The sequence below is a fragment of the Pezoporus flaviventris genome, unplaced genomic scaffold (assembly GCF_033815535.1).
Source record: "Pezoporus flaviventris isolate CSIRO_AGI_PZ_B2104156 unplaced genomic scaffold, CSIRO_AGI_Pfla_v1 ptg000100l, whole genome shotgun sequence".
NCBI lineage: Eukaryota > Metazoa > Chordata > Aves > Psittaciformes > Psittacidae > Pezoporus > Pezoporus flaviventris.
Window position 1 is genome coordinate 3912010 of NW_026892648.1, and position 25848 is coordinate 3937857.

General features: G+C 54.1%; 1 protein-coding gene across 3 annotated transcripts; it reads left to right on the forward strand.

The window, feature by feature from the left end:
• Positions 1-566: 566 nt before the first annotated feature.
• On the forward strand, positions 567-25749 carry LOC133281573 (receptor-type tyrosine-protein phosphatase alpha-like). 3 transcript variants are annotated; one of them, XM_061477299.1, is made up of 27 exons: positions 567-838; positions 8158-8382; positions 9705-9956; positions 12224-12514; positions 12752-12849; positions 14158-14350; positions 14545-14656; positions 14776-15022; positions 15156-15195; positions 15737-15842; positions 16022-16089; positions 16315-16457; positions 16586-16673; positions 17269-17339; positions 17602-17638; positions 18475-18572; positions 18757-18873; positions 19980-20137; positions 20214-20349; positions 21047-21196; positions 21348-21447; positions 21945-22024; positions 22449-22583; positions 22972-23097; positions 23756-23913; positions 24164-24299; positions 24903-25749. In XM_061477299.1, the coding sequence occupies exons 1-27, from the start codon at positions 733-735 to the stop codon at positions 24975-24977; spliced, it is 3546 nt and encodes a 1181-aa protein (XP_061333283.1). In that variant the 5' UTR covers positions 567-732; the 3' UTR covers positions 24978-25749. The 3 variants fall into 3 exon arrangements, with proteins under 3 accessions (XP_061333283.1, XP_061333284.1, XP_061333286.1); XM_061477300.1 differs by having other exon boundaries at positions 568-838; positions 9714-9956; XM_061477302.1 differs by lacking the exons at positions 567-838; positions 9705-9956 and adding an exon at positions 11700-12027 and having other exon boundaries at positions 8321-8382.
• Positions 25750-25848: the final 99 nt, after the last annotated feature.

Below are 25848 nucleotides of genomic sequence, written 5' to 3' on the forward strand. Positions count from 1 at the left end.
CAGCATCACCAGCAGCCACCTCCCTGCCCACTGCTGTCCCTGTGCCACCTTCTCACCTCTTCAAGGCCATTCCTGCACCCAACATGTGCTGGTAACACAACCTGCTGCAATACTTGGGCTCCAGGTCCCCAGGGCTTTCATCAGCTTATTCCTGAGCATCTGCTCTCAGCCCAGTCATGAGCACCAGCCCCTTCTCACAAAACCACATCTTTCCTGCCCATGGCATGCGCTGTCAGGTAATTAAAGCAATCAGTGCACTTCAGAAGTCCTTTCCATCACAATCCTCATCAGGCAGTAACAAGGTGAGAGTTGTCCTGCTGCAGTCTCTGCCTGGTTTTACTGTGTGTGTTTATGGAGGCTCCATCTTCCTGAAAAACCCCAGCTGTGAGCGAGCACAACTCACAGGTCCTCTGGGGACTGTCGATATCTGCGCTGGGAGAGGAAGCAGCAGCCCAGCTGTTGTGGCTGGTAGCATCTCCTGCCACAAAGCCTGAAAACTGTGGTTCTTAGGGCAGCACAATTGTGAAAGGGGCGTGAAGCTGCCCTTGTGAAAGAAAAGAACGAAAGCAGCACTTGACACTGGCAGAGGTTCTCTCTCCAATGAGGAAGCCTCTTGCACTGTATGTGATTTCTGTTTCCTTTGTGGGCTCGCACCTCTTGCAATCAGATGGGTGAGCTGTGAGGAGCCCGGCGCGGCTGACACCTCGTCCTGCCCTGGAAGCATAAACAAATATGGCCCTGCCGCGATGGATCTTTCTCCTGCTCCTCACACCTCTGCTGGCAGCAAAGGAGGAGGAAGAGCAGAACCCCAACATCTCTGGAGAAGCTGAGGAAACAGGTAACAAGGGTTCATTCCTGTACACACAAGAGAAGGTTTTGCTGCCCTCCTGTTAGGTTGTCTTTCATCTTTACTGCATGCAGGATGTATCAGAGAGGACTGCAGCTGATGTCCATACCTGGGCCCAAGAGATCTGGGTATTAGTTGGGGTTTTGAGGTGAAGCTCTGTTTGGGCATGGAAGGCAGAAGACCTCAACATGATAGAAAAGCCTCTGCAGGGTCCGTAATGTTCCTCTGAGGAGTAGGCAGTGTCCTTGGGAGCACAAGGTGGCCACATCTCCTTGCACATTGCACTGATGCCACATCCTCACTGCAGTGGAGATGGGTGCTAGTGCCCAGCAAAGACATAGGGAGCCATAAGCTGAGTCCCTGTGTATCCAGGAGGCACATGAAGCGCTGGGATTGCTCTTTAATGGGCTTCCTTGGTGCTGGAAGTCCAGGGGACCCCCAGGGCTCTGCCAGGCTCTTCCTGCACAGGCTGCACATTTTCATCTCAGCAGGCTCACATGTTATTTCACCTGCAGGCTCACATGTTATCTGACCTCTCAGCAGGTTTGAGATGTGGTTCAGGGGCTGTAACCTTGCATTGTTCTGCAGCTGTTTGAACTGGAGTATTTCTCTAAGCCAGTCTTTGATAAAAATCACTAAATTAGCATCCAGCCATGTCCCAGTCCATGGCGAGGATGTATCTGGGCTGATGCAGGCTAGAGAAACCTGATGATTACATATGGTATGATAGAGGCTGGGGAATGGGACCAGCACCTTTGGCTGCTGGTGTGAAGTGACGGCAGCACGTGTACTATGTGGTATGGGCCATAGGAGCCCGTTCCCAAGGGAAATGTGCCTCTGGTTGCAGGGATTGTGAGCACAGCACGCTGTTACTCAAAAACCAAGGGCTAAACCTGCAACAGAGGACATCCTCCTGCCCAGAGTTGCTTCCCCTTGTCCAGATCCCCCACTCAAGCTGCTACCAGGACAGCGTCTGCAACCATGCCCAAGGGTGGCTCTCCAGGTTGCTTGCACAGCACACACTGCAGCCAGGACCTGTCCCCACCATGTGTGGTGGGATGCAGCGGGTGGGCAGCAGACTTGATGTGCCCTCCACATCTCAATCCCCCAGCTCATCCCTGGGGCTGCCTGCGGCAGAGATGGTATTGCTGAGTTTGCACTTTGTTGTTTGTGAAAAGAGGAACCAAGACAGAAGAGAGTTGTCAGCCGCACCCAGCAATGCGGGCAGCCCTGCTGCATCCTCTGCACGTGGGCTTATCCCATTCTGGGACCTGCGCTTTATGGATTGGGGGCCTTCTCTTTGCTGAGGGACAGGACAAGGGGGATGGCCAGGATGGGGCAGGAGGGTCCCTCCCATCCACATTAGGGTGAAATGGCCTCTATGGGGCAGACAGCAACAGTGGGGCAGGGTAAAACTGTTGGGTAGAGACAGGGAACACAGGACATGACTTAAAGGTCTCTTTTTCCAGGGGTTCCTGAGCATCTCCCACGACCCTTGCAGACGTAGGGTGTAATCAGGGAGGGGCAACAGCCAAGTGAGGACTGGATAAGCTGCTCCCCCTCACACTGTTGACCCTTTGCAGAACTTACAAAGTTCCCCCATGCTGAGGGGACCAGGGCGCAGGGTAATGTGGGGCTGTCCCCATGCAGCAGGGCTCCTGCCTGCCCAAATCACAGTGCCAGCTCCCCCCAAGCACTGAGCACTGGCAGCACTGGCTCCTGAAAAGCCACAGGCATGGCAGTAGTTTTAGTGAAGGGCCTGGCATTTGCTGAAGAAATGAGAGCAGATGGCTGAGGAGCATCCCAGGGATGAGGGCATTGTTCAAGTAAAAGCAGAGCAGCTGCAGGGAGAGGATGTGGTTGGTGCACGTGGTGCAAGTGTGAGCCAGCACAGCACTCCTCTCTGCTCACCCCATCACACCATGCAGGGTGCATTGTCTCACTGTCCTATTGTCACTTTATTGTCCTGCTGTGCTGTTCTTACAGGGGTTTTCTCCCACCTGAGATGCTGCACCTCTGTGAAAACCTCGTTCCCTTACAGTCCCAACATGCTTAGGAGGCAGGTGGAGAAGTTTCTAGGGAATGATTTCCCTGCAGAGGCAGGGTCTATGACCCAGGCTGGCCCTGATCCCTTTCTCATCAGCCTTGCTTAACATTACATAGTGATTTAATTGCAGCTGCCAAGGTGCTCTAACTAGGGGCATACTGCAGTGCTCGGTGTGTAGGAGGGTGCTGGGTAAAATAAAGCCACACTCAGCCTGAAAGGTTTTGTGTCAGTGGGACTCTGATTTCAAACAGTGCCTAGAGTAAATCCTGTTGGGAGCACAAACACTAAGAGATGCTGCAGAGGAGTGCCTTGGGGCTCAGAGCTGTGTGCTCCACCATGCTCGTCATTACCAGAGCATTACAGATTCAGGAAACTAGTATTTCACCTCCTGTCCTTCAATCCATGTCCAAGCTCCTTTTCTATGGCAGAGCAGTACAGGTTAAAGTGCCACCATTTCCTTACTCTTCCTGCAGTGGCTGGTTCTGTGATCTGCTTTGCCACCTCCTTTTCCCAACACTGCTCCCAAGCAGAGCATCTCAGAGGTGCCTCTGCCCCTTCCACTCTCACCCTGCCCATCACTCTCAAAGACCCACCCAGCACCTTTGGTTGCTAGTGGTGAGTACAGAGATGCTTTAAGACTCGTGTGTGTCTTCTCAATGGCTTGCAATATCACTTTACATGGTGGAAATGGTGGTTGCTTTTCTTAGCAAGCATATGGCATTAAACACAGCAAGACTCCAGTGTGCTTTGCTGTCGTCTCTGCTAGCTGCTGAGCTGCTGTGGGAGAAGGGTTGAACTTTCCCTGCTGCTCCTTAGATTTCCCCTTGTCTTTTATTCTTTATGTATGGGATAATAGAGTGCAAGAAAGTACACCTTTTGCTGGTAAGCAAAGGGCTGACCTGAATTACCAGCATAGCTATTTGTCCTGATCCTCCCTGACATCTGCTTCTGGTGCATGCTGGGGCTTTGTTTTGCCTGCCAGGCTCATAACTCCTTTGCAGCAGGGACAGGCAGCCCAGATATTTCTGTAAAATGCTTTCTATATTCATGGGTATTAAACCATATTAACAAGGAGGGTATTCATTTAGTAGAATCAACTGGAAAAAAAAAAACAAAACCAACCCACATAACAGTTAATCTCTGACTACAAGAGGCAAATAAGCTAACCTTTTGTTACCACTCCTGCCTAGGCATTTAGCATTGTCCATTTTGCAGTAAGCACACATTGCACATTGTAAGAAATGCCTGTTTGATCACATCTACACCATATTTTCCATGCTGAAATTTCACTTGTCTCAGCCTCTTTCCTATAGCTGGGGGTGGAGAACCTGTGGGCAGCTCTCTGCATACCACAGTTCAGGGTGAAAAACAGTGTCTGATGACAGTTTCTTTGCTCTCCCAGATGCTGTTAGTCCCTATGAGGCCAGAAGCTGAGTGTTTCTTTCCCCTTTCTCTCTGAACACCCTCCCTTTCCCAGCAGTGCCCCATCCCCCTGCGCACAGATATGTGCATCCACCTCCTTTGTACTAGTGGTGAGCTCCAGACTGATGGAGACTTCCCATAGCCACCACCAAAGCACACAAATGGGTTAGAGCAAAGGCTCCTTTGCTCCAAGGAGCTCTTTTCCCATGGCAAATGTTACGGGAAAATGTAAGAAAGAGGGTGATGACAGAGGTGTCCCTCCCCTAGCCTGTGTATCTCGACTGCACCCCACAGTCATGGGTTAGTTTCTCTCAATGAATTTCAAATTGTACTCATACCCCTGCTATTGGGCTTATTGGAGAAGCGAGGTTGAATTAGATGGTATTCAGCAACGTTCTTGAGACAAAAACAGATGCGGGCTGAAAGTGTCTTCTCTTCCCCTTTCTGCATGGAAGCAGAGACTTCGAGGCTTTACCCTCAAGCAGTCATCAAGAAATGCCATCAGGAAGGGCTCTGAGTGGCTGCAGGTGCGTGAATGTAAATGGTGTCAGTGCTGTAACACCCTGCCTGTTGTCAGTTCCTCTGCATGGATGGCATGGGCGCTGGTAGAAGGATGCTCTGTTTACAAGGAGCTTTGGCAGCCTCCCAGGCTGTCTCACTGAGGTACACTACCCCTTTGCAATGCAAGCAAGCTCATTTTGTCATACCCATCCCTCTGTCAGACAGCATTAATCCCCAGCCTAATTTCTAAGGCTGGTGCACTCTCCTACAGCAGCTCCCTCCAGGCTCCTCTGAGGATGGGGCTGAGCTGTGGGCTCTGCCTGCCCTTTCTGATCAATCCCACACAGGCTTCGTGCCCTGTCCCGTGTGCTCCATGCGCAGTCCAGGTCAGGGTGCTGTGTCAGTCCCTGCCCACACCATGAGTGAGCATGACATGACCACATCTGGCAGGCCAAGGTGCACAGGGGAGCCTGTAGGGAAGAAAAAGGGAGACCAAATGACCGCTCCCATAGCTCAGAGGGCCCAGAAGGGAAAGGACAAGGTGCAGAGGACAGGCATCCCATTAGTGCTTGCATGGGGCTCAGTGGGCACAGCCAGGTACAAAGAGGGATCAAGAGGGTTTGCCTGCAGGACTGCTCACTTGTGCAGTCCTTGTGCCTTTACCAAGCCTTTTTCACCTGAAAAAAAGGAAAAGATTCTATCGTTCTATGCTGACATTTCTGGCAAAGGGTTGGGGCTGATAAATGCCCAGCTTAACAGATTTCACTGGAGACCTGACGGAGTTGGCCAGCCTAGTCAGAAATGTGTGGCTGTTGTTCCAGCTTAGTCCAAGGATCCCTTCACACCCTCTTCCAGCTTGGTATCTTTACACAGCACCTGTTTACTTACACCTTAGTGAACCACTGAAAGTTAAGGGAAAGACTGAATCAATTCCAAGTGCCTGCCAACAGTAATCATTACAACACTACAGACTCCTAACTTCAGCATGCAGAAGCTTCACCTTTCAGTAAAAAAAAAAACACCATAAACTTTAAACAAAGAGCAATTCTCTTTTGTACTACAGCAAGTCTGCACTGTGTGACACCTTTAACACAGCAACCATGAGAAGTGGCTTTTTTAAACTCACTGTTACCCCTGGCCTTCATAAGGAAGCACCACGCAAGGCCAAAAACCTCTAGAGAGGTTCATTCAATCAGTGGCAAATGCTTTGCTACACAAAAGGCACTAAATGTGTTGATGAGCAGCTCAGAGAGGGCTGGGAGCAAATCAGAGCTCTGGCATACAGCCATAGCCAACCCTGCCAGCAGAGCATCAGCGTTTGTAGGAAGACACTGTCCCAGACACCTCTTGAAATCTGCATCTCTGTTACATGCAGAGGAGAATTCACCTTTACCTCCTCATCTCCTGCCCTGCAGGTTGCCATGTTCTGCGCTGCTGGTGGGGTTTGTGTCACTGCAGGGATGGTAACAGCCACCAGGAGGTACGGAAGCACTTAGAAAAGGAAAAGCAATGCAAAATGAAACACTATAAATGCCTTCATAAGTAGCTGTCACCTGCCTGAAATAATTGCTGCTCTATTTACCATTTTGGTGGTATTTTATTTATCTTGTTTAATAGGCAGGGGTCTTATTCTGGCTGAGGTGATGCAGCTCTTGTGGGCTCTTAGCCTGCTGCATGAGCAATACAGAACAATCATGGTTTCCTGGCAAGTTCTAATGCTGCCTGGGCATTGTGCTGGGAAGGAGTACAAATTCACTGTGCCTGCCTGGATGCAGCCTGATAACTTTGGACAACGGCTGAATATACTTACAGCTTTACTTACAGCTGAATTTGTTCATAGAAAAAAGCTAACAGAGAGGTACATTTCTTACTACATGAAAATTGGTACCTGGTCAGAGCTCGAGACCCACATTAGTGCCATGCAGACAGACAGCAGCACTCCTGTGTAGGAACTAATGGAAAACAAATATAGTGATTTACTTCCATCAATTGCCCAATCTGCACGTTTCAAAATGCCACTAAACATGCAGCAGGTTAAATAATATGTACCTGCAGTCCCTGCTGAGTCCTTTTTGCCAACCCAGCTGTGGGAGTGTTTCCCCTCCCTGGTAAGGATGGGAGTGATATGGGATGGGAGGTAGCCGGTCCTAGAAGCCAGCGGGTATTTTGTGCAGGGCATGGAAAGGATTAAATAGAAAGTGTAACCTTGCAGAGCAAAAGCAAACTGGCAGCTTGATTGGGCTTTTTGCTGCAAATAAGTGCTTATGTGGGTATAAGCAAGTAGGGCTCAGCAGGATGATGGGGACACAAGTGAGTGATGCCAACAAGGACTCAATGGCTCTGGTGCCACAGCCCCTGTCTTTGGGGCAGAGGGCAGCATCCTCCAGGCAGCTGGAACACATTGGCTGGGACCCCTCTGCAGCACAGAGGGGCTTTGGGTACATTCCTGCACTGCAACTGAGGGTGCAAGGGGATCAATACACCCAGGGCTACATTCTGGGAGGTGATTATCTGTGCCACCCCTCTGCAGTGATGGGGACCTCGTCACCCCCCGCAGATGCTTCTGGAGCCCAGTGATGCTCAGGGCTCTCCCTCATGGCTTTTGCACACAGGAAGATGTAAAGCTCCCTCTGACTGGGACTCCAAGCTGCGGCTGGCCCCATACCACAGCAGCTATGCCCTGAACGACTTGGTGCAGCTGAGCTGTGCTGGGGAGTACATGCCATCAGTCTCTCGGATCAGATGCACTTCCAATGGGACCCACACTTTTTGGAACACGACTGCCACCTGCAAGGATAAGCAGAGCATCGCTCTGACCCCACTTACCTGTGGTGCAGGTTAAGGGTGCTGAGCTGGTGGTAGACCCTCCGTGACTGGGTCGTGCTTCAACCCCACTGGGGTGACAGTCCAGGAATGGGAGACCTGGATGTCTCAGCCTTCCCCACTGTCCTGGCAGTGTCAGGGCACTTTTGTCTCAGCACCCTGCCATGGGCAGCTACTGGTGTCTGTGGTCCTGGGGAGGGGTTCAAAGGCAGGAACAAGGGTCCCAGCACTGACTATGTGTCCCAGTGGCTGAGGTGGTGAGAGTGGAAGGGAGGAGCCCAGTCCATGGACAACTTTATCTAAATGGAGCCTGACTGGGGAAGCCTACATGTATGTGGGGATAGATGGGACTGCTCCTGCAATAGATCTCTCTCCTGCTACCTTCACTAGGTGCAAAAAAGGGATCTGGAGTTGAGTGTGGTATCAAGGGAGCTGTACAGTGTCAAAATGAGGGCAGTAGACCCCTTAGCAGGCCCCTTTCCATCCTGCTTACACTGTCTCCTGCTCCTCTGGGCAGAGAAATGCCAGCAGCCCCAGTGGGATTCAAAGCTGCACTTTACCCCACACAAGAGGTTTTACAGGATCAGTGAAGAGGTGACACTGAGCTGCTCTATGGAGGATCCTATTGCCCTTGCCGTGATCAGATGTGCAAAAGGAGCATCTCCAGATTCTAAGTATGACTGGGAGATGGACAGTCAGGGAACATGGCATGGGGTGGCAGAGAACCTGACCTGCACCACAGGTAAGTGGGGAACAGTAGGCCCCCCTGCTACATGCATCTGTTCTTGAGGAGGGACCTTGAATATCCTGACATATCCATGAGACACCTTGGCCACAGCTCAGAGACAGCCCCCAGGTGGGAGCAGACTCCTTTAGAAGCCTTTAGTGTGGGACAGGTTTTCTGACTGTCCCTGCATCTCTTCCCAGTCAATTCCTGAGTTGCAGGACATGGGGAAGCTGGAGGAGGCCAGATCCTGCCCCTCACTTCACCCCTCTCCCAGTGTCCTGTATGACCACCTTGCCCAGGCACACACTCCTGCCCTGGAGATATCAAGTTGTCCTTCCCCAAGGTCAAATACGTGCAAGGGAATTTCTGCAAGCGAGCTCTGTAAAACCAGTCTATGGAAATGCCTGGTGGGGCAGGAATAGCACAGGTGCCTGGATACACCTTCTGAGGTCCATAGAGTGTATAGGCGATGCAGCACCAGCTCTCCCATGTCCCCTCTCTACCTTCATCCTTGATAGCCAGTCATGATGCTGCCAAGCTGAGCAGCACACATGCCACTGTCCCTCCTTGGTGCTGTGTTGCCCATGCAAAGTGTTGAAGGAGGCAGCCCAGTCAGGAGACAAGAGACAAGGTAGTGCCAGATGCGAAAGCCATATGGGCAAGCCAGCAGCTCCTGCAGTGGTTTCTGAGCAGGGCAAGTGTGGAACCCTGCAGATGGGTGCCATGGCATGGGGAAAGTTTGGGGACCAGCACTGTTGTGCCCACGGAAGTGCCATGATCCTTGCTGTGCCTCCCTGGGTTGCACAGGTCTGCCTGTCCCCCTGCCTGCCCTTGCAGATGAGGAAACCTGCAAATGCAGGAGCTGGGTTGAAGGGACTGAATTGAGCCCTGGGTCAGCCCCTGGTATCAAGGCTGTAGGCTGAGGGGGATGGAACTGAGGGAAGAGCAATGCCCCTCCTCAGGTGATGGGGATGCGGGACTGGCCTGGGCAGGGGCAGAGTTGTGCTGAGTGTGCAGGTGAATGAGCATGCAGCCCAGTGCTCAGGTGAGATGGGAGGAGAAAGACAACATGGGAACCTCCCTGGTTGAGGCTGTGGGAGATGGCTAAGAGTGTCCACAGACAGAAGTGGGTGGATAGTGGAGGTTCATGGATGAAGGATAACCATGCTTCAGGTACACAAGGAGAACCCAATCCCAACAAGCCTTACCTATGGGTGATGTCCTAGCAGATGGGTATTTCACCTTCCCTCTCCCTCCAGGGCCCGATGGATCACTGGGGATCTCCCTCCCATGTCCCTCCTCAGCACCTCCCACCCCAGCTAACATCCTCTTTTCAGATCCACTAGAAACGTGCCAAAGGCCCCAGTGGGACACAAGACTCCAGCTGAAACCAGACCAAGATAGTTACCAGAAGTATGAAGAAGTGATGCTAAGCTGTCTTAAGGGTTTCCAGCCACCCTTCACCCATGTCAAATGTATAGGAAAGAACATGTCCAACAGCAATGGGAAACCTGAACACAGAGAGGTTTGGCTTGGAAAGGACAGCAGAGGCCAGTGGAACCACACTCAGGACAGAGTGGAGTGCATTGGTAAGGGTAGCATCAGAAGCTCTCTTGGTTGCCCCGCTCTGCCCCTAGCTGAATGATTGCTGATATCCCACCACCACCCCCTGTCCCAGATTGTCACCCCCCACTCCATCTAACCCCTACTTTCCCCTATAACAGAAACATGCCAAAGGCCTCTGTGGGACACAAGACTCCAGCTGGCACCAGACCAGAGCAATTACAAGAAGAATGAAGAAGTGATGCTGAGCTGTCCTGAGGGTTTCCAGCTACCCTTCACCCACGTCAAGTGCTCAAGGGTCCAGTCTGTCAGTCATGGGAAGTCAGAAGTTTGGTTTCGAAAGGACAGCAGAGGCCGGTGGAAACGCATTCAGTACGAAGTTGTGTGCATCGGTAAGAGAGGCATCAGGAGCAGCATGCTGCTTTGCAGGGACAGGATGCTAGGAATCTGTAGGGGTGAGAATCAGCATGGGAAGGTCATGGTTTTCCCTCGGGGCCAGGGCTGGGGGGTTTGATGACTGTGGAGCAGTTCCTGCAGTTAAAGGATGAACGTACATGTTGTGCTCTGCACGGCACCTAAGGCTGCCAGCGACCACACACCTTAGGGGGAGAGAGGGCAGAAGGATCTCTTTGTTGCTTCATGTGATCTGTGATGAAGGTGTCCCAGGAGGGGACACACTATGCTGCACTTCCCTCTCTTCCCTGCACCACATGTACTGATGTTCAAACAGTCACAGACACTTGTCTGGCTGTGGGAACTCTCCCAAAACCTCATGTCCAGCTCCTAGGAGCACGGTGACACCAAACTCCTCCTACTCCCCTACCAGGGAGCAGGAGTGACGAGTTTCGTCCATCAGAAGGCATCTTGCTGCTGCTTCTCCAGCTGGATGTGCCTGGGTGCGGGCACTGGCCGGGTGCCTGTGGTGGGGCAGGTCAAAGACTTGTGGCCGTGGTTGTGGTGCTCAGTAGGGCATCTCTTGCCTTCTGCAACAAGGGCTGTTTGAGAGCAAACCTGACCATGAGCGGGCTGACACCAGCACATCTGTACTGCTTTGTGGCTGTTCAGAAGACGGTCTGAACCTTGTGAGATCCCTTCTCTGACCCTCTGGGAGAAGGAAGATTGCATTTTAAGCTCTTAGAGGCTGCTCAGAGGCCTCACAGAGGCTGGAACAGGGACACGCTCATTCCTAGCTGCCAGCCGGTACGAATCATTGCCTTCTCCCACAGCAGTTGGCAGGGAGAGGCTGTGCCTGCTAAGCCCAAGGGATGGTGAATGTGGTGAGGAGGGGATGTGGAGGATGGAGCAGGGCTTCTGGCAAGAAAAAGGGGCAGGAGTTGCGGTGAAGCAGGTGATGTGAATGGAGAAAGCATTGCTCATCCCCATGCCCCAGTGCACTGTGGCATGTACAGGAGGAGAATTAGTTGGCATCTCTGGTCCCTGTGGGAGGGATGAGCCATGGCTGCAGAGACATGCATCCCTGCAGGGCCGGTAGTGCCATGGCCCATCAAGGGCAGCCTGAGCCGTGGGGGGGACATGTCTGAATGGGGGCCTGGAGGGGGGCTGCTGGTGCGGGCTGAACGTCCTGGGAAGCTCCGTGCTGTGTGCCATGGAGGAGAGAATATGGTGTCCTAGGACACAAGGGTGGATGGGGAGATTCATGGCTGAGTGACCCTTCAGGCTACAGGTGCACAAGGAGAGTCCATCCCAACCAGCCTGAGCAAAAGGTCTCATGCTGGCAGCAGGACATGTCACCTTCCCTCTCCGCCCAGGGCATGATGGGTCACTGGGGATTTCTCTCCCATGTCCCACCTCAGCACCTCCCACCCCAACTAACACCCACTGTCACCTCCACAGAAATATGCCAGAGGCCTCGGTGGGACGCAAGACTCCAGCTGGCACCAGACCAGAGCAATTACAAGACAAACAAAGAAGTGATGCTGAGCTGTCCTGAGGGTTTGCAGCCACCCTTCACCCATGTCAAATGTTCAAGGGAAGTCCAGTCCAGCAGCAATGGGAAACCTGTGTACAGAGAGGTTTGGCTTGGAAAGGACAGCAAAGGCCAGTGGAACCGCACTCAGAGCAGAGTGGAGTGCATCGGTAAGGGAGACATCAGGAGCTCTCCTGACTGCCCCTCTCTGCCCATCCTGTGTGGTGTCCTGGAGCTGCATCTCTCACTTTGCTGTCAGGGAAGATGAGCATCTGTGCAGAGGGAATGATGGGGAAGGCGAAGTTTGGCTGCAGGGCTGGGAGGGGGAGGGAAGGCACTGACCCTCTTGCAATGTCTCCTCCACAGAGGTGCTCCACATTGACCCCAGGACCCTGGAGGTTTCCAGCACCAGCATCAAAGTGAACTGGTCCTGCCGGATCCCTGAGGCGTGCTCGCACATGCGGGCCACGTGCCGGCTGGCATGGCCTTCCTCCCCTCCCTGTGAGGCTGAGGAGGTGCTGGGAGAGGAGATGCTCCATGGGCAGGAGGGGACATTCTCCTGCCTTGCTCTGCAGCCCTTCACTGAATACAGTGTCACCATCTCCCTGCTGCCCGGTACCATCCTGTTCACGTGGCTGGTCAGGACCACGGAAACAGGTTTGTATTCACAAGGATAGGAGATAAGGAACAGGTTTGGGATATGTCACAGGGGAGGGTGGATTGATGTCCTCTTTTCCCAGAGTGTTGTCTCCCTGCAGCGGTGTCCTGGGAACGGGGCTGCTTGAATGCTGTGGGGGTCTGGAGAAGGGGCGGTGTGGGGCTGCCTGTGCCCTGCTCTGTGATCAGCTCCTGGTCAGCAGCCCCACGCGTGACCCCATCCTTCTGCGTTTCCAGTGCCGGACAAACCAGAGAAGCTGTGGCTGGATCCCAGCACGGGGTCGCTCAGCTGGGAGCCGCTGCCCTCCTGCAAAGGGGAGATCATTGGATACCAGGTACCAGGGGACCTCGGGCTGCCTGTGTCCTCCTTCCCTTGGCACGTGCTCCTGCATGGAGCTCACTGCAGGCAGCATGGGGACGGTGGGGATGGAAAGCTGTGATGGCCCATGGTTCCCAGCCAGTTGGGGGGAATATGTAGCTGCGATGAGCAAGAGCATTTTCTGTTTCACCCTCGACATTCCTTGTGGTCTGCAGTTGCCTGGGGAGGTGGTGGATGCTCCGTGCCCTCTGGGCTTCCTCGCTGGGTGTGCTCAGCCTGGGGTTGTGCAGACTTTGCAGCTCGGTGTGCCACACTTGGTGATGTGCCTCCTGCAGTGGCCTCCCAGGGTTTCCTGTGCCTCTTGTGTACTTGTTTCTGGTTCCTGGTACAGCGATGCCTGTGGTTTGTGCTGTTCTCTAGAAAAGCCTTTCCTCCGGCAGAGCTGCATCGTTTCTTTGGGCTTTCTTCAGTGCGTGAATAGAAGCTCTGGGTTGCTCTGCTTCTTGGGCTTGGGGCTTCCCCCAAGGTGCATCTCTGCTTTCTAGTACCCCTACCAGTGTGCCCAGCTCCCTCTCTAAGGACAGACCTTTCTGTGAAGTGACAGGGATCCTGACGACAAGCTGTTTCTTTGTGCCCCTCTTGAGAACCTGGCAAACAGGGGCCCTGACGGCATGGATTGTGCGTCTGTTCTAGCTGGTTCCCCGCTCCCAGACACCTCTGCAAAAAGAATCCTTTATTCTGCCTTCAGTTAGCTCCTTTTTTGCATATTCCCAAGATGCAATTTCCATAAAGACCCTGACAGAAGCGAAGATGGCCTGGAATCTCATGAGAAATTCAGATGTCGCATTGGCATATGGAGAGCCTCCATCTGTATCTCTTGCAGGCAGTCTGTCCTCCTCTTTTGATGTAGACAAAGCCTTCACAGTCCAACCTTGCATGGGGAGAAGGAGAAGTCAGGGTTCCCCTGTGGTGCTGTCACCAGTGCCTGCTGTTGCAGTGCCGGACTGGTGACCTGGCCCCGCGCTCGCCGCACCCCTTCAGACAAGCAGCCTCCCTCCTGCCCTCAGCTCCTCACCCAGGCTTGGTCCTGTGCTCACAACCGCTCTGAGAGCTGCAGCGCTGGCTCCACGTCCCTGCTCTCCTCCTCCTGTCTGCTTTGAGCTCCACGCGTGGGGCCAAGGCTCCTGCTGCTTCCTCGCCAGGGGCCTGGCCCAGGCGCAGCGAAGGGGCCACTTGCAGGGCGCTTTGCTGCGCCTCGCTGCGCTGCGGGCAGGCTCCCGAGGGCAGGGGGGAGCCGCTGCCCCAGCGCCGCCTCTGTCCCCAGCTGAACATCACGGCCAGGAGCGCGCAGGACCGCGCTTTGCTGGAGCTGGAGCGGCTGCGGCTGAGCAGCTCCGTCACCGCGCACCCGCTGCCCGCGCACGGCCCCGGCACCAGCTACGTGGTGACCGTGCGGGGCCTCACGGCCGCCGGCGCCGGGGCTGCTGCGCTCCGGGAGTTCCCGACCAACCGCTCGGGTAAGGCTGGCGCTGTCCCCCCGCTCCCTCCGGGGCGGCCGCGGCGGGCGCCCGGCTGCGGCAGCTCCCTGTGCCCGTCCCCGCCGGGGGCACCAGGAGCTGTGCTCTGCAGCCTGCGCTGCCCGGGGCCGGCCCTGCTCCTCGCACAGCCCCTGGCTGCTGCCGCTGATGCTCGCCCGGCTCTGCCCCTCCAGACGCCCCGCAGCCCCTGCCCGTGAGCTGCCGCGGCGCCCGTGACATCTCCCCGTCGCAAGGGACGGCCCTGCTGCCCCTGCGCCCCATCGCCCGGCACCACGAGCCGCCGACGTGAGTGCGGTCCCGGCAGCTCTGCTCGCCTCACCCCCCGATGGCTTCCCCACCGCAGCCACCCCCGTTCCGCTCTCCCCGTGCCCACCTCCCGGCTCCCTCTCACCGCCTCCTTGCAGGGAGCACCAGCTGCTCGTGGCCGCCGTGCACAACAGCACGACGGTGGAAGGCGTCTGCTCCGCTCAGCCGCAGCCCTTCAACGCCAGCCGGCAGCCCGGGGCCTACGTGGCCGCCGTGCTCAACCTCAGCACCCCGATGGACTTTGTGCTGGGCGACGGCACCCGCGGGCAGGGCTACCACAACGCTGCCCTCCGCCCGGGCTGCAGCTACACGGCCCTGCTCCGCCTCGTGCGCCGCTCGCAGCAGGTACCCTCGTGGGGTCCTGCTCTCTGGGGACGCTGCCACGGCATTCGGTGGCCTTGAGTGGGAGACTTTTGCCCCTGGGGTGGGCACTGGGGCAGGAGTGGGCTGAGATCTCCCTCCCTTCCTCCTTCGACAGGCAGAGAAGTTCACCTGCATCTGCTACAGCTTCTCTGTTGGTAAGTGGGTTCCTCATTCCCTGTGCCTTATTCCTGCATGTTCCCTTTTCCCAGCCTGGTCACTTCCTGCAGAGAGGTGCAGGCCAAGTGCAGCAGCATTGGATTCTCTGTGTCCTACTTCCATCTTCGTGTAAATGCTCTGCATCTTGAGGCTACCTATTGTACATGAGCTTTAGCCAGCCTTGGGCCACTTGGTCAGGTTGGCACCAATGGCTGCTGGACTATGCATCATCTGTTCCATCATCACTTATCACATCTTAGTCCTAGTGCTCCCCTGGTTCATGAGACACCCCATAAATGCAAACCTCTTGTCATGCTCTGGTTGTGCCTGGGGCAGTCAAGGAGGGAGGTAGGGTCCACACTGGAGGGTATCACACCAAGCTAGCACCTACTCTTTCCTCACCAGCTTTGCTATTCTCCAATACAAAGCCTATGTTGGGAGATGAGAGAAGATGTTTTTTTCACTCCATGCCCTTATGCAATCTCACAACACCTCGTTCAGGCTGTGTGGGAGCCTGACACTGGCATGTGCTGGTTGCAGGACAGGAGCCGGTGCCTCTGCTGAGCAGCATGTCCGTAGCTACAGCAGTAGCACTGGTTGTCACACTCCTGGCACTGGGGATTTTGCTGCTGTTTGTGATCTTCAGGTCAGTATGTGCCTCCCCTCTGCTACTCTTTGTGAGGCATCAGCCCCTTGCACTGCCAGGGAGTGCCCAAGCAGACCCTGAGATAAAGCAAGGTGGGACATTGGGCTGTTGCACATGCAACAGCCTCTCCTCTCTTTCTCTTTTCTGCTGGTCTATGGACCTGATTTGCTGTTTTGCAGGAGGAAGTTCCGCAGCTCAAAAACCTCAGACAACAGAGGCACTATCCCCCTGAGAAGATATCGAGGAGGTGCAGTATGACAGTGTGCCTTGTCTGGACAGGGTGTCTTTTAAAAGCTCAGGCAGGGTGCTTACAGGATCTGTTAAGGTCCTTACATGAACGAGGGGATCAGAGCTGGCTGCCACGGGGAAAGGGACACCTCCCAGAAGAAAGGGACCCGTGTGGGGAGGGATAACCTAGGGTTGGAGGGGTCCTGACCACTCTCATGCTAAGCTGGCCTCATGGTCTCTGTAGGTGTGAGCAAGATGAACACGCAGATCCCGGTGGAGGCACTGCTGGAGGCTCTGAAGAGGTTTAAGAGGGCAGAAATAGAGGCAGAGCAGACAGAGGATGAATCAGTTGACACTCATGGTGCGGGGCGTCTGGGGGAGTACCAGGTCTGGTCTAGTTTTGCTTTACCACCCTGCTACACTGCCCTCACAGCCCTCACACCTTCCTTGGGAGTGTCATGTGGTTGTCCAGAACTCATGCCAATGTAGAGTGGGCTTGTCTTCTTCCTCTGCAGCAACTCTCCTCCAGTTTGTTGCATCCCTGCGATGCCGGGAAGGAGCTGTGTAATCAGAGCAAGAACCGCTACAAGAGCATCATCCCATGTAAGCAGGGGTTGGCACAGGCACTTGGGGTGGTTGGGGAGAACACGGTGCTGGGCTGTTGTAAGTACCCCTCCAACTCTTCAGCAATGCTGAGCTCCTCACCTCATCCTCTGTGGCTACTGAAACCAAAAGGGGTTTTCCAGAAGCATCATGTTGACCTCACTGTTTTATATCCAGTTGTAGAATCCTTATTCTGCTCCTCAAATCTCCCTGCAAGCTTAGTAATTCCTATTCCTATTCCTTCTGTTAGTCATTGCTGAACACTGCTGTGTCCCATCCAGAGGTGGCTATTTGTGGGAAAGCAGAGTGACCCTATTTCTACCAAACTTTAAAGATCCTCTGGGCTCCACATAGCGTGGGCATTTGGTCATTGCACTGTCTTCCCCAAAACCACACTGCATTTCCTGCTGTGCCACATCAGCTTTCATCTCATTAGCTATTCTTTACGTCTGAACATGTCCTGATGCCTGGAGTGCTGCTGAGGAGGGAGCTGACAATCCCAGATTTCCTAAATTTACATCCCTCTCCTTAAACAGTCGCTTTGTTGCTGTCCCAAAGAGACCATCCCCCAAATGCTGCCTCCCTTCTCTTTCAGATGATCACTGCCGTGTGGTGCTGCAGCCCTCTGACACAGGGAATGGCTACATCAATGCCAGCTACGTGGATGTAGGTATTGGGGAATTGCTGCCTTGAGGAGGGTAGAAGTGCCTGGGGAGGGTAGAGGTGCCCCACCTCTAACAAGAAGGGGCCTGTGTGAGGAGACAGGAGCTGAGATGCAGCCCCTGGGTGCCCACTCTCCATTATGGCAGGAGTGGTGTTGTGACACAATGTGCCAAGACCCTGGGCTCTGATGACTCTGTCTTTCATTTCATTCCTCGTTAAACATTAAACCCATGTGATTGGAGATGTTTTAACCTCTCCCCAACAGAGCTACCGGAGTCCACGTTTCTTCATTGCAGCTCAAGGTGGGTGCTCCCAGCCCTCATCTCAGGAGGTGCCAGTCACTGACACTTTGGGGAGTGGGGATGTGGGACAGCAGATTAGTAGCAGTCAATGTCTCAGCTCAAGGTCCTGTATGACCTGCACATGTCTGTCTTGGAAAGAGGTTACACTCTGTGGCAATTTGGCAGCATCCAGCTACAGCTGAACCCTGTACTCCACAGGCTGGACAATGGTCTTTCTACACACAATATACATAACCCTAACCTCAACGCAAACGCTAAAACCTAACCCTAAAAACTAAACCTAACCTGAAAACCTAACCTTAACCCTAAACCTAAACCTTAAACCTGACCTTAAATCTAACCTTAAACTCTAACCCTAACCTAACTTCCACCACCCGTTTGGTGGCTGGAGTGACAGGGACAAACCTGAAAATGCCTGACATGCCTGCACTCAGTGCACTCAGAGACAGGTGTCTTCCAACAATGCAAAGCTGGGATGGGTTAGTGTGCTCTGTGCAGCATGCAGTGAGGAGGTCTTACGCTCCTTGCAAAAGCTGCATGAATACTGTTTGGGAAATAGGATCCTAAATGTGAGAGCAGCTCACAGTCCTCTTGAGTGTCTGGATGGGGAAGCCCTGGAAGGAGCAGTGAATCCCTGATTTACCCTAGGCTCCTTCTTCCTTGTCTCAGTTTCTAACATGTGTGATGAAGCCAAGGTGTCCAGTACATCCTGCCAGTGCCCAGGCTGTGCAGAAGGAAGCCTGGGGATGCTCACAGCCTGGGAACATCTGAGTTGTTCCTGGGAATAGCTAAACCCCATGGCTTGGACACTGACACAGGGTTCTCCTCTTTCCAAGGCCCCTTGCCTGGGACAGTGCTGGATTTCTGGCAGATGGTGTGGCAGGAGAAGACTTCAGTCATTGTGATGCTGACAGGCTTAGTGGAGCAGAACAAGGTAGAGAAACCATCTTAGCCTGGTCTCAGCTTGAGCTTCCACAAAGCCCAGGCTTCCCTACCTGCTTTGCTTTGCTCCTAGTGCATCTATCAGGGAAGGCAGAGAGCAGCTCTGCACCACTGCTGGCTTGCAACGCTCCCCCCCTGAGTCTGCTAGTGCTTAGCGATCTCACTGCTGTTGACAGACCAAGTGCGAGCAGTATTGGCCTGAGCACGAGCAGGTCTATGGAGATCTCACTGTGACACTCAACAACACCAGGACCACCACGGGCCTTGTCACACGCATCTTCTCCCTGCAGAAGGTAAGCCTGGTGTATAGCTGAGATGGGGATGCAGGGTGCTTTTGGGTTTCAGCAGCTGGCAGGAGCTGTTGGCCCAGAGATGCTATGGGAAGCCCTGCTTGTTTTCTGCACCAACAGGGCAGCATTGCTATCACTGGATACCATGCTGGGGCATCAGCCCCACAGGTTTCTGTGCCAGGCAAAGGCAATTGGTCAGCTCCAGTGTTCACCCCAGCTGAGTCTGGGCAGATGATACACATGGACAGACTGTGCATCCTTGAGGGCTTGGAGGAGGTGATCACAAAGGGCATGAAAGCAGCTAAAGGGTAGGAAATGGCATCTCCATACATCTAGGATGATGGGTCAGGTGCCCTCCTGTCTCATGGGCCACTCTGCAAAGGGTCCACGGTGAACCCTTGGTCATTCACAGTTTCTAAACCTGAACAGACAGTCCATGGTTTAAGATAACATATATGAAGACATTTGTCAAGACGGGTACTTTTGCTGAAGCTGTGCCTGAGATAAAAAAAAACAGAAACTGAAGGAGTAGCAAGGAAGGGAAAACAGGTACAATATAAAGAAGTTACAGTCATGCATATTCTTGTCATTTCTTGTCTTGCCCGCAGCAAAGTGTAGCTGGAAGGTAAAATTCCAAGAGCACCTGATGGTGAAACATAGCAGTTCATCAGTTCAGGCCGAGTGAATGTGATGTTTAGGGAAAAATACATAACGGGCTGATAACAAAAGTGACTACATTCACATCAGTGCAGTACCAGCCTTAGGAAATACCTTATTTGAGCAAGCCAGGAGTGTTCAATGTCTATGGAATCATTGTAAACTCTGGATTTTATATTTTTTCCTTCTGGGGCACAAGCTGCCTTTAGTGATCTGAGTTCACTTTTCACAGCACAGGGGAGGAGAAAACTAGGTGAATTTTGTGGCTATGTGCTGGGTGAATTTGCTCTTTGCTGTCTAATAACCTATAGTGGAGCATTCATTGCAGTGAGGGTACTGAGGGGAACACTGAGTGCTGGTATCCCCGTGAAGTGTTGTTTTCCTCTGCTCCACACTTGTTGGCATGCAAGTTTCCATGTTTCCTGCTCCCAGCCACGTCTCCCTCTTTGCAGGCAGGCTGTGCTTTCCCAAGGGTGGTGGAGCAGTTTCACTACCTGCTGTGGCCAGACCATGGAGTCCCCAGAAACTCTGCCCAGCTCCTGTGCTTAGTGGATGTAGTGAATAAGAGGGCATTGGAAGCGCCGGCTGGCCCCATAGTGGTGCACTGCAGGTACTGAGTTGGGAGATGTTGGGTGCTAGGAAAGCTGGCCAGGGCAGCCCTGACCCCCAGTTGTCTCTGTCCTCAGTGCAGGGATTGGACGCACTGGTACCTTCATCGCCTTGGACTTCCTCCTGAAGATGGGGAAGGCTGAGGGGAAGGTAGATGTGTTCCACTGCGTGCAGAGGCTGCGGGAGCAGCGCATCAGCATGGTGCAGACCAAGGTGAGGAGAGCTGTCTGTTCCCTGCATGCTGTCAGACTGCAGATCTGCTTCCTACCCTTCCCAGGGGCTGTGGCGTGCAAACAGCACTGGCCATACTGTTTATGGTCTAGACACCGAGACTGGAGCTGCCAGGTGATGGAGACTGCAGGATCTTGTTTTCAGTGCTGTGTCCAAACCTAGTCAGGATCTGCATTTCCCTGAGACCCTCTGAAGTTCCAGCAGCATTCCTATGTACCAGTCATCCATTAATATATTAATTGTAGTATGTATAGAATTAGACAAGAAGCATAAAGAGGCCTTCAGGTTTTCAGGATTTCTCCCCTAGTGGCACCAGCTGGGCATCAGTGTCCAAGCTTGGGGACTGTATACTGATGCTCAGTGCTGGAACTCTTTGGAGGTCACCAGCTTGGGCAGGATCATGCAGCTGCTTGTAGTTCACTGGTTTTCTGGGTTTTCTTCCCCAGAGCAGGGGTCTGGTCTGAGGGGGAGCATTAAACAACAGGAAGATGGTCTTGCCTGGGTTGTTGCAGTTTCTTAGAGCAGGGCTGCCTGCACTGGGAGGTGTCTGACCTAAGAGACCCACAGCAGGAAAGTAAAGGGTGGAGCTGGCTTGTTTCTGATTGATGCCAGCTGTTTGGAGTCCCAGGGCTCCTCATGGAGCTGCTCCAGACTGCAGCTGACCCGTGTCCTCATGCAGGAGCAGTACACCTTCCTGTACGAGGTGGTACTCGAAGGCTTGCTCTGCGGCAGCACTGGGGTCCCAGTGGAGAGCATCGCCAGCCACGTCCACTGCCTTCAAGAAGCTGAAGCCTCAAGGCACAACAATGCCCTTGAGAAGGAGTTCAAGGTACCACCAGGATCTGATGCACTGGGGCTGGTCTGTGGTGCCTCCTACCAATCCCAGCTGTGGCATGGAGAGGGGAGAGCATTCCTTTGGGGTGGCTGAAGAAGAGGAAGAGCTGACAGGCAGGACTTGCTTGGCTGAATCATCCCTACAGGCCGTTCAGAAGTTTTCTGAGTTGTTCCAGCTCCTACCATGCAGAGAAGCAGAGAAGCCCAACAACCAGCCCAAGAACCGCAAGCCAGGGATCCTGCCAGGTACCACTGGCAGGGCTGGACAGCCTGAGAGTAGGGTGGGGGGTTGATGCTGCCCTGCTGCTTCCCTCACCAGCGCCATGCCACTGGCAGGTTCTGCCCAAGGTCCAATTGGCATTTTCTGGTTGGTAATAAATAGAAGGCTGGACTCTCCATGAGAGCACAACCCTACCCCTGCTTCCTTCTGGGCTTGCAGGAAACATGCATTCACAGGATAAACATGTCCCTGGGTCTGTTCTTTCCCAGTGGAGAAGCCCAGATGAGACATCAAGGAGAAATAACGAGGGGGTACCTGCTGTGCCTCTATGCCTCTGCCTATGGGGTTTTGGACATCCTGTGTCAGGCAGCCCTGAGCTGTCATGGCCGTGGGGCTGGTGGTGCCTGTTCGTCCAAGCCCCTCCAGCCCATGCCACAGGACCCCACCACTTGCAAGGAGAGCCCCATGCCTTAGTGGAGGGAGAGGTTGGCTCATCACTTCTCTCTGCCCCTGGCCTCCACAGCGGATTCCTGCCGGCCCATCCTGATGTCCTCGCTGAACGCAGACGGCTCACCAGCTTACATCAACGCTGTGTTTGTCAACGTAAGGCTCCAGCCCCAGTGGGAGGTGGGAGATGCTGGGAGCAGCAAGGATCCCCCCAGGGTACCACTACTCAAGGCAGGGCTGGGCCATGCCACACCGGTTTGAGGTGTCCCAGACCTGGGGCTTCTTCAGTGGCTGCATCCCAGCGGCTGGGGCCCTGCTGCCAGGAGGTGGCCCCCGTGATCAGCCTAAATCCGGCCTGCACAGGCAGCTCAGTAGACAGCTGATGGCTTTTGCCTGCTGGGATGTGATGAGCTGGGTTGTGATGAGCTGAGGGTCAGCTGGGTGCAAAGCCTGCTCTGGGCAGGAATGGGGTAGGATGCATCTCCCTGGGTCCTGCCCTGGTCCTGCCGGCTGTCAAAGGGGCTCCCAAGGGGTGGGTTGTGTGACCTTTTCCTTCCCCACGTCCCCGTGTGTTTTGCAGACATACACTGAAGAGGACAGACTCATCATCACCCAGATGCCCTTCCCCACCACAGTGGTGGATTTCTGGGCTCTGGTCTGGGATTACACCTGCACAGCGGTGGTTGTCCTGAACCAGCTGCAGGAGCTGGATGAGGTCAGCAGCATATGAGCATCCCTGCCCAACCCTACCTCCCTCTGAGGACAAGCAATATGCTTTCTGCCTTTGCCCCTTTGCCTGCTGCAGGAGCCCACTGCCATCTTGTGGGCTCCATCCAGGGGACCCCTGAGGACACCTCAGAGGTGGGGTGTCCCCTGTCTCACAGCAAGGGAGCATCCCTCAGGGTTTCCTTACCCTTGCCCAGTGTTACTCTTCTGGCTGCAGCACCATGGGCTCATCCCCAGCAAATGGCAGGAAGAGCACACACGTGCACACTGTGGCTTATGGACAAGGGACTGGTGTGTGCACACCCACGTGAAGGCTGAGCTCTGCCACATATACAGGTAGGGGCTGTGTGTGATCACACGTGTATGTGTGTCTCCAGACATACACAGAGTTCTGGCCCATGCAGGGCGAAGCTGCCTATGGCCATTTCCATGTCCACCTCATCTCGGAGGAGCCTGGAACTGGCTTCACAGCCTGGACACTTGCCCTCACCAACAAGCAACAGGTAAGTACTTTGCACAGAGATGGAGAAAGCCCTTTGAGAATGGCCTTTGCAAGAGCTGGGAGGACCTGCCAAACTCTAGCATCAGCAGGCTTTGATCTGGGGACAAAGTCACAGCTAAGGATGGCCGGGGCAACAACGGTCAGAGGGATGTGATGGGGGCCTGGAATGGCACTGTCCAGAGCAGGACCTTTTGCCCTGGGAGAAAGGTTAGTCCGAGGAGGGTGAGGCTGCAGGCAGAGGTATGTTTGTGTACCTTTCGATATGCTTGTGTACCTTTTAATATGCTTGTGTACCTTTCGATATGCTTGTGTACCTTTCAATATGCTTGTGTACCTTTCTAACTTGGAGGACAGCAGCCAGGGGTAGAGTTTGTGCATCTCATGATGTTTCATGGATGGGATGAGCTATTATGGGTAGCTGGGCACTGGGCTGGCATGAGTCTGCGCTGAACCTGATGCTTGTGGTCTGTACATCTCCCAGTCCCAGAGCACTCAATGGAGAAGGGCAAAGTCTGGGACTGGGCTATCCCACTGTGGAGCTGCTCTCTTGATCCGGTGTGCATGGCTGAGCCAGGACTAACACACTCTCTCCCTCCTTTCCTGCTGTAAAGCAAACGGGTTTCTTCCCTGCCCAACCCAGTGTCTTTCTTCCCCACTAGCCCAAGAAGCCTCCCCTGGAAGTGTGGTTCTGGCAACTGAAAGACTGGTCCATGAAGCAGCATCTTCCCCCACACCCTGCCACCATCATCAGCCTGCTAGGGAATGTAGAGACACACCACCGGCAGAGCCAGGATGGACATATCCTCATCACCTGTTGGTGAGTGATGTCCCCGAGAGGAGCAGCCATGGCGCAGAGCTAGCTCAGACTAGGCTGCAGCAGTGAACTTAGGTCACAGCTCAATCTTGGGTGGACATAAGGACATGAATGAGCTGTGTTCAGGAAAGAAGGCTTCCCTGTGGAGGCTGGCTGGATGCAGGATCTGTGGACAAGATCATCCTGAGAGCCTGCATGTCTAGTGGGACACCTCTGAGGGTCAGCCCTGCTCTCCCCTTGTTCTCCTCTGCAGGGATGGTGCCAGCCGGAGCGGGATCTTCTGTGCTGCTGGTTTCCTGTGTGAGCAGATCCAAAGCGAGGGGCTGGTGGACGTGTCCCAGGCTGTGAGGATGCTGAAGAGACGGCGGAGACAGCTGATTAAAGATGTGGTAGGTGTTGCCTTCAAACCCAGACAACAGGGCAAGACCAGTGCACAAGCTATATCTTGGACTGTACCAGCAGCTGCCCTAGCACCAATGTGCTCAGATCACCCTGGGGCTAGCAGGGGCAGATGAGACCTCTGAAAACCCTGTTTTCTGCTGCTGCTGCGACAAACACACTGACTGGGGGGCAGGTTCTGCAGGACTGGATGGCCACCAAAGCATCCTGCTTTGGTGCTGCCCTTTCTCGTCCACTTGGCCAGCTCAGTTGGGGGCTGCACTGGTGGGTGCTCAGATGCCTATCCTGCACCCATTCTGCACAACTGCCTATCCTGCACACCATTCTGGGTGCTAAGAGCCATTATAGGGTGAGCAGCCTGGATAGGAGTGAGCAGTAAACACTTCATGCTATGGATGCTGGCTCCAGCAGTGGGGAAGCCCAGCCTTCTGCTACACTTATGGTTCCTCAATGGGGAAGGTGGGCTTCGCTGGGAGGAGGAGAATGAGCTGTACGTATGCCTGACTTGCTCAGGAAGCTGTTAGCAACCAAGACTGGCTTTCCATTGCAGTTGTTGGTGTACCAGGTTCTCACATGCATCCTTCTGTCCACAGGAGCAGTATGGTCTCTGCTACGAACTAGCCCTCAGTTACTTGAATTCATTTGAAACCTATGGGAATTTCAAGTAGAGGCATGGCCACAGCACACTTCCACCCCTCCACCAGTAACAACGGAAACCACAGGAGACAAGAAGGGTGTGCACAGCCCCAGGATGCTTTAACTCCCATGAGAAGCCACCCCAAGGGTCCTCTATGGCTGGAAAGCACTAGCTGGACCATCTCCAAATTGTGGTGAGGCTTTGAAGCAGGACCCTTTGCCCAACCTTTGCACAGGAACTTACTGGAATCACAGACTGAGTATGCAGAACAGAGCAGCGGCACCAGGACTTGACCTGTTTGTGCCAGGGATGAAGAGAATCAGGCTCCCTTGTCCCTTCAGGCAGCCCCAGGGAAGTGGCATCGCTCTACCAACACCCAAACAGTGTTCTGCCAGGGGAGTGTCAAACTGCTGTAAGATCCATGGGGCTCAGGAGGATCTGGCCCAATCTGCAAGAACCATGAAGCCCAAGGCCAACAAGAGTCAATGAAGGGACAATCCACAGTCCTTTCCACCCCACACAATCCCTTCCTGGAGCTCAATCTTTCTGATGCTGGTCCAGGTGCCACAGCCCTGCTAGATCCCAAGAGGCTCCCTCAGCATCCTGTCTGGCTTCACCATGGCTAGGTGGTCTGGCTCCCAGGTTGCAGCAGCTCAACTTAAACATCTTGGATGTGGTTCCAAGCAGGGGCTGCTGCACCACAGAGACTGGTTCTACCTTTGCTGCTCAAGGGTCCTCAGAGGCGGGACTGACCCCACGGCTCTGTTCTGTGTCTCAGCAATAAAGGCTCTGTGCCAGCCATGGTGGTGGTGACCTCTGATCTTCACTTTTCTCCCAGGTTTGACCTAGTACGGGGGCTGCAAGGGAGTTGAGAGCACACAGGTCCCTCAGCTCTGGCCACA

What these genes read in the sequence shown, in the direction of transcription:
- LOC133281573 (XM_061477299.1), top strand. Translation starts at nt 733, where the DNA reads ATGGCCCTGCCGCGATGGATCTTTCTCCTGCTCCTCACACCTCTGCTG. An exon ending in TCGTGCGCCGCTCGCAGCAG is followed by an intron (nt 15,023 to 15,155) that starts GTACCCTCGTGG and finishes CTCCTTCGACAG; the next exon opens with GCAGAGAAGTTCACCTGCAT. An exon ending in CCTGAGAAGATATCGAGGAG is followed by an intron (nt 16,090 to 16,314) that starts GTGCAGTATGAC and finishes TGGTCTCTGTAG; the next exon opens with GTGTGAGCAAGATGAACACG.